Below are 8,095 nucleotides of genomic sequence, written 5' to 3'. Positions count from 1 at the left end.
ATTACGTATTGCCGTCTACAAAGATCGAACTCATAACTTCTTCACTAAGAAGTATCAATTTTTTTAGTTGATTTTAATTCAAGAAAGTTCCATTGGAATTTTTGTTTGTTGTCATATAGATATCTAGGGCTATTTTTAGACCACAATACATAATACTTTAAGATCGAGTGTTTTTCATTGATTTTTACCACTACAACGACAAAGACATCCTTGGAAATCATCTTGCTAATATCGTAAGTTTGCCCAAGACATCATTGGTTCCTCTTAGGAAAGAAAAAATATATAATTACAAATGAGCTAGTATAGTTTGTTGAATAAAATTTTCCTCAACCCAAAGTTAAGGATACTTATTGTACGACATTTATTTTATTTTATTTTTGGTAAACTAATTTATTTTATTTTATTTAACTCATTACTAGATGAAGTCTGTAGTACCTTCACTTTATCCTGATCCTATCATTCTATTATAGTGATCCGAAATCTAAGTTCAAATATTTCACTCATTACTAGATGAAGTCCATAGTACCTTCACTTTACACTGATCCAAGATCTAAGTTCAGATTTTCTACTTCTACACTGGAGGTTCAAGAAACATTTTAGATGTAGGGTTTCGAAACATCTAAGAATTGGTCATGAAATCAATCCCCGAGCGAATGAATTAAGCTTATACATTTGTTTCTTTCCCCATGTGAAGATCTAAACTCAGTTTGACATACATTCTAGCCACAAAATGTCACCTTTTAACTAAAAGAAACCACAAGTCGCCTTGGGTTTTTTTTTTTGGGGGGTTTGTGTGTGTGGAAGCTTTTGATTCAAAATTTCTGTAGGGTCCAGTTTTGTCTCAACAGCACAGTTCTTAGCCCTGGACTGCACTTGTATTGTTGACAGTGTAATTTCCAAGGCCATGATACCAAAAAAAAAAGTAATTTCCAAGGCCATAAATTCTTATGATCATATCTCTTCTGTGCTTGGTTCATCAATTAAATTCTCTTTTTTAAGGGTGAATATCAATTAAATTCTCAAATGTAGAGAAATCAACTTTAAACCAATCACAAATCTTAGCTCATATATATGTATTCACAAAAATTGGAAACTGCACAAAACCCACTGCCCTCTCTTCCATACAAACCCAGAAATACTTAAAAAAAAGCCAGACTCTTTTTTTTTTTCTTTTTCTTCTCCCCAATCGGTATTTCGTTTCCCATTCTCTATTTTAGTCCTCAAAATTTATAGTCTGGGTTTTACTCCCCAGCCTCTATTTTCTCATATGCAGCAGCACTAAACGACCAATAGCTGCTCGCCACATCTGACTGGACCCACCTGATTTCCAACCTGTAAAACCTCCGGTTGACTTCCGGTTCCCAAAGCGCCTTGAGCAGCCATCGCCGGCGAAACGACACTTGTCTTCCTCCTCTTCGGCGAAATATTATCAGACACCGAAGAAGAAGGAGATGAAGGCTCCGGCGAAGCACGCTTTGTGGTGACAGGAATCGGGTCGGAATCGGTAGAACCGATTCGCAGAGGGAAATTGAGGAGAGCGCGTGAACCACGCATCCTGTAAGCAGCTCGATCATAAGCCATTGCTGCGTCTTCGGCCGTCTCGAACGTTCCAAGCCAAACTCTGGCACCGTTCTTCGCCGGATCTCTGATTTCCGCCGCGTATTTGCCCCAAGGTCGTCGCCGGACACCTCTGTAATGCTTCCCCTTCGGTGATGCCGCAGTTGGAGCTGTAGCTGCTACAGAAGAAATCGAGTTCTGTTTCTGTGAACTCGAAACAGTAGTCATCAGAGAAGAAGATGAAGCCGTATCCGTCGGTTGCTCCTGAAACAAAGCCCCAACTGGTAGATTAGTAGCCGGCGGCGGCGGCGATGGCGATGGCGATGGCATCTCCTGTGGCTCTGATTTGACGGTAATCGCCGTTAAATCACTAAACGTGCTGCCACTGCTGAGGCTGCTATTGGATGAATCCTCTGAGAGTGACGGAATCCATCCAACATTAACAGCATCACGGAGAAAATCATAAACTACCATATCCTCTGAATCATCGACCTTTAATGGCAAATCTCCCCAACTCTCAGTCAAGCAAGGGAAAAGACTACCAAAGCTTGAGCTCCTGCAATACGCCATAGCACCACCGGAATTCCTCGCCGGAAAATTCATCGAACAAGTCGCCGCCGATGAGTCCGATTCTTCTAGCAGATGCCTCCGAATCGATTCAAGAAGAGCGAAATCCGATCCTTCGTATTCAAGCCCCAACATTTCAAGAAGTCTGAAATGCTTCTTTTATATTTCTCTTTTCTTCTCTTCTCTGTTTTGTTGAATTGTGAATTTCGAGTCTCAGTTGCAGAGATCCGAGACGATTGAAGTGAAGAAATGGGCTCAGAAGGTTTATATAAGGAACAAGATGCATGAACCGAGCCGTTCTTTCGAATATTTTGGATTTTAGCGAAGCAAGTGGACATGGAAGGAGTTTCTACGCACGTGATTTAAAACATTTACTTATTAATTTCCTTGAACCTCTCTAGTCTCTCTGCTGACGTCCTCCTTCTTGAGCCACCATGTCACTAGGGGTAGTAGAAAAAAAAAAGCAGGGTCACGTTTTGTGACGTATGAGATCGTTATCTAATCTCAACCGTTGATTTATCTCGTCTTGGATTACCGCCTCTAGTGGGGGGTCCACAGAGTGGTGGTACGTGGTAGTGTGTGTCTCAGAACCATTTGGAGTTTCAGGTGGGCCCCCACTAAATAGTAACGTGGGAATGGAAAATACTTTGTGGAGGATATTTCCAGGATGATGCGGATGATACATCTACCCCGAGGACAATCCCCACAAGTCCCAAGTCTTTATGAATGGCTGGGTTTTGGATAAGACTTGGGAAAGAGTAGGTCTTACATGATTATGAGAGGAGCGGTTGTGGGGCCCTTTCTTTTACCCAACTGGGCCCACTTTGTTGCTTTCATGTTGCTTCATGGAAGTTAAGATGAGCAAGTTGAAGACTTGAAGCTCATTCGGCATGAGAAACTTCCTCCCTCCACTGTGCCATTCCGTTCTTTGTCATTTTACCATATATAATTGTCGGTGTATATATTACACAGGTTAAAAGGGTTGATTTAATATATTTTATCAATTTTACAGTCTTAGTTACTATTACTGCAAAATCATGTTCGACCATACGATCAAGTGTACCTACAAAAACGTGCTCGATTTTTTATGAAGAAAGCAAATTCCAAAATGTTTACCTGACCATTGGTGAAAGTATGAGTATTTCTAGATATGAGAAATTACCTTTGGCTGTGCAATAATTGAATTCGACCTGAACTCTTTAATTGAGTCTCAAGAGTGAGTGTTTAAACGCATTATAATTGCTGAGTCAGGACTCTAAGAGCAATTCAAACTTCTTAATGCGATTAGGATCCTCATCCCTAACTTTATGAATGTTAGTTACAACTTGGACAGACATTACTGGTTGTGGGCATCTTGGTTCACTTGTAATTTGACATAACTTGGTCGAACCGTTTAAACTTGGTCGGTCGGTCCTTATTAATAACCGAGTTTGCCCCGTTACCACAAACCTCTCCCCGCCTCATTATTTTCCCTTTTTTTTTTTTATTTTTTTTCTTTGTTTTTTTGTTTTTTTATATTTTAATATTTATCCTTTTTGTTGTCCGTTTATGTTTCCCTTCCCTATCTTTTTATTATTCTTTTTTTTCGGTTTTTTTTTTTTTGTTTGTCCCTCTTTTCTTCTTTGTTTTTTTCTTTGTTTTTCTCTCTTGTTTTCTTTTTTTTTGCTTTTGTTTTTTTTTTTTTTTGGGGCTTTTTTTTTCTTTTTCTTTTTCTGTGGCTCTTGGTGTTGTTGTTTTTTCTTTCTTGTCCTCTGTTTTTTTTGGTGTGTTCTTCTCTTGGTGTTTTTTTTGGTTTTCCTTGTTGTTTGTTCCCTCTTTTTGGTTCGTGGTGTTTTGTTTGTCTCCTCTGTTCCTTCCTTTCGTTGGTCCTCTCCTTCTTTTGTTGTTACTTGGCCTTTACTGTTTGGGCATCTTGGTTTTTGTGTCCTCTTTCACTCTCTTTGTCCTTTTTTTTCCTCCTTCCCCCCCTCCCCCTTTGTTTTTGTCCTTGTTCTCCTTGTCGTTTCGCTTCCCGTTTGTTTCTTTGTGCCCCTGTTGGGTGTTTTCTCTCCCCTTGGGTTCTCCTCCTTTTGTTTATCCTGCTTCTTGTCCTTTTTCTTTTCTTTTTGGGGGGGCCCCTTTTTTTGTTGCTTTTTGCCTTTTGTGTGGTCCGGCTCTTGGTGTTGGTTGCTGTCTCCTTCTTTCTTTCCCCCATCGTGTACCTCCTGTTCTCTTTTGTGGTGATGCTGTCTATCTGGCCTTGGTGGTTTGGTTTTTGGTCGATATTCCTTGGTTGTCGATTGAATTCGCTAACTCTTTTTGAGTCTGGTGGTGTTTCTCGCATTATACTCTAATCGACTCTAGCAATTCAAACTTCCTAATTCGATTAGGATCCTCATCCTTAACTTTATGAAGATTAGTTACAACTTGGACAGACTTTACTAGTTGTGGGCATCTTGGTTCATTTGTGATCTGACATAACTTGGTCGAACCGTCTAAACCTGGTCGGTCGGTCCTTATTAATAACCGAGTTTGCCTCATCGTCCCACCCCTCCCCACCCTCAAAATTGATTTTTGACGCCTTGATCAAATAGCTAACACAATATAAGCTCGTTTACGCTAAATCAAACCGGTTAATAGTTTGCTATTGTAGAAAACCACACCATGTTGGGTGAAGATATTCTCTACTCACCACATATGAAGAGATTCAATCCTCCTTTATGCATTTATCCTAGCCTTCTTGATCCTTATCTACATTTTCATTTTTGGGGGGAAGGACCCACATTAAAATTTCTAGTTAAAGACTTTTTGCCTTTTGTGCTGGATCCACGGCTCTTAGGTGAATTGGATATGCATGAATCTGAAAACCTTAGACAAAATTTGGAGTAATTTGAGATTAAACTCTTGTCTTCTTCCTAATTAAGGGTTAGAATAAAAGGGGGTAAGGGTTAGGATAAAAAGGGGCCTTGATTACCATTTTGGGACTAATTTAATTGTTGACTAAACCGTCAGATCAAAGAGACGTATTGGTTTGGGAGAGTCATTTAAATTGTTCTTTAATTGCTGGTCTGGTTCAGAATATCCAAGAAATATACTGGATAAGGTTCCCTTTTTTTCATGTCGGTCAGTCTGTTAGTGTCTAACTTTATCTGAAATTGGATATTCGGTTCGATTTCGATTTGGTTTTCCTAGGGTTCTAGAATAATTTTGATCCGGACCAAATCTGGTCCTAGTTTTGAAGTCCTCTATTACAGCAAACCCATGTCTTGTTAAATTACTTAGTTTATGCTATACATAGTGCAGGAAAAGAATTGGGTTTTTACTTTTTACCTGGGGTTTAAGATAAAGTGTTTGTAACGCAGGTTTCTAGGTGTTAGTGAACACACTGGATCCCACAAGTAACCAAACCTCAACTTAATTTTATTCATGAGCTGCACTTTGTAACTAAATTCTATTATATTCTCGACAATAAGGAAATTTCTTAGAGTGATTCTTTTAAATATCTAGGATCAATCATAAATAAAAGAGGTGATATAAGAAATGATGTTTCCTAAAGAATTAATATAGGGTGGATGAAATGGAGATGTGCGTTCAAGATATTGTGTGATCAATGTATTCTCTTAAAGCTAAAATGAAAATTCTATAAGACCGTCTCTTGACCAACTATGATGTATGGAGTAGAGTGGTAGACTGTTAAAAAGAATCATATCGATAAATGAGGATGCTAAGATGGATGAGTAGAAAAATTAGGAAGAATAAGATTTGAAAAAGTCTTTTTAAGGTGGTACGACCATGTTCAACGGAGACAAATAAATGCTCCTATACGAAAAAATGATATAATTCAAATTGAAGGAACTAGAAGAGCTAAGAGCGGACCCAAGATAATATTAAGAGTAGTGATGAGAAATGATATGCATAGCTTATACTTTATATTTAGCATAGCCTCAAACAGAACTGATTGGAAAGTATGAATCCAAGTAGCCGACCCCATTTAATTGGGACAAGGCTTATTGTTGTTGCATATCGTGTCTCAAGCTTTGGTTTTTCTTTATAGTCAACTCTTTGATTAGTTTACATTGATCAAATCAAGTGATTCAGTGGTCCAGCCATTCACCGGTTTGATTGATCAACCCCCTGGTCTTATGAACCTTCCAAGAAAGCGTGGAAGCCTTTGATGAGAGAGATTGTCTTTCGAGGAAGTATCATTCGCATCCTTTCATATGATTATTTGTCAAAGAACAAGAAAAAGAAAAAGAAAAGTTGAAACGGGGTTTTACCAAAATTTTACGCAATCACTGTAACAAGTTTACTCATTCCAAATCTCCTTTCTCACCAACCGTGCGATAAATGGATAAACGGCACGAAATTCAAGATTCAACGGTTGAAATTGACCGGCTCGGTCCTGTATGACTTTGACTATATACGTCTTTTTCTAAATTTGGTAATAAATTCGTGCCCTTCCATGCTTTACCCTCACGTGCGCAGTAGCCAACCGTTGATAATTAGCTGCTAAACGATAAAAAAAACAAACAAATAAAATAAAATAAATGTGGTGGGGTCCACACAAGAAAGACATCGCAACAGAAAACAAATAAATTTCCCCACGTGATTAAAAACGAGGGTACCAAGAAGGTCAGTATTTTTCTATTTTATATAAGAAAATGATAATATATAAAAATAGCTGCTGTTGAATGAATACTTTGAATTCCACTCTACTCATTAAAATATTAATTTTTGTTTGATTATTAATAATATTATTATTAGATACATGGAAGATGGACAAATATGAATTTACAATCTTTCTACAAGTTGTTGTTGATTAGAAGATTTAATTAAGTGCAGTGATCATGGGATTAGCGTTAATCCCATTATCTAATAGTAGTCCTAAATCGTAGGCTCTGTTGTCATAGCTACACTCCTAATATTGGTGAATATTATAGAAGAATTTAAGGTTTTGGATTAAGATAGTCTAAACATAGCCGACGGATGAATGAAAAACCATATTAGTGGGTGATTCATCTAATCTAATAAATAAAGTGGTTTATTGTAAATTATTAGATCCTAAGCAAAAAGGCTTAGGGTTACGTCTGGTTTAATCTAGGATCCAGAAATTGTCAAACTCTAAGATTTGCCTAGGTTTGATGATGCTGATAATGACTAAACATAACATCATCATCATCCCTTAAAATATGGTTAGAGGGGAATGGATCAACTTTTTTTTATATACTAACATCAGTGTAAGAATACGGGTTGATGCAAGTTTTGGTCGCGCATCTCGCGGATTGGGAGTTTTTATGCAAGATTTGAAAATTTCTCCCGCGGATCTGGAAGATTTGCTGCAGGGAGTATCTGCTAGTTATCTCCTCTCCGTGTTTGTGGTAGCGATGGATGGTAGTTCAAAACCGAGATCCAGCCCTGTTTGCCCTAAATGGACTCGTCTTCTTTCGGATCCACTATAGCAACAGCCTTCTCGCAATACTAGTGCAACCACCACAACAACCGAGTCTCCACCCTTGTGAGGTGTCTTGTCTCTGTCCTTATGGCGTATTGTATTTAATCTAGGTAGCCTTCTCCTAGTAACTCTTTGTGGAATTTGAACTCTTAATATAGTGTCAGTTCTAATAGCAATTATTAAGCTTCTGACTCATCAATCAACTACCCAACATTCGGTTGGGCCCCATTGCACAGATAAAAAGACCATATCCTTTATGTTTTTTTTGAAAATAAGATTTTCATGTGAAGGAAGAATAGAGCAATACCTTCTAAACCCTAGAACCATTTTCCATCCATGCCTCAAGGGTTCAGGGAAGAAGAAGGATGAATACACTTATCTTTTAAAACTCTAACCCACAAAGAATCTGGTTCGATCATAAGTGTCCAGATCTGTTTCAAAGGAGGTGTTGGCTGTGGACACTTGCAGGGCAAAACCCTGGTGGTTGAAGCAAATTAGACTTCTTAGTTAAATAAAAGTTCGAATTGTTCAGATTATTTT

The 8,095-nt window shown here is 38.3% G+C and overlaps 1 protein-coding gene across 1 annotated transcript; it reads right to left on the bottom strand.

Moving 5' to 3' along the window:
* Positions 1 to 647: 647 nt before the first annotated feature.
* LOC149013063 (ethylene-responsive transcription factor 2-like) lies at positions 648 to 2,383 on the bottom strand. Its single transcript, XM_089160168.1, has one exon. It carries the CDS (start codon positions 2,257 to 2,259, stop codon positions 1,279 to 1,281), a length of 981 nt encoding a protein of 326 aa, XP_089016294.1. The 5' UTR covers positions 2,260 to 2,383; the 3' UTR covers positions 648 to 1,278.
* Positions 2,384 to 8,095: the final 5,712 nt, after the last annotated feature.

Source organism: Hakea prostrata, chromosome 6, assembly GCF_041222555.1.
Source record: "Hakea prostrata isolate BN-2017 chromosome 6, UWA_Hpros_2, whole genome shotgun sequence".
In the NCBI taxonomy this organism is placed as follows: Eukaryota; Viridiplantae; Streptophyta; class Magnoliopsida; order Proteales; family Proteaceae; genus Hakea; species Hakea prostrata.
Note: the sequence above shows the minus strand (reverse complement) of the source record. Positions and strands in the feature narration are given on the sequence as shown.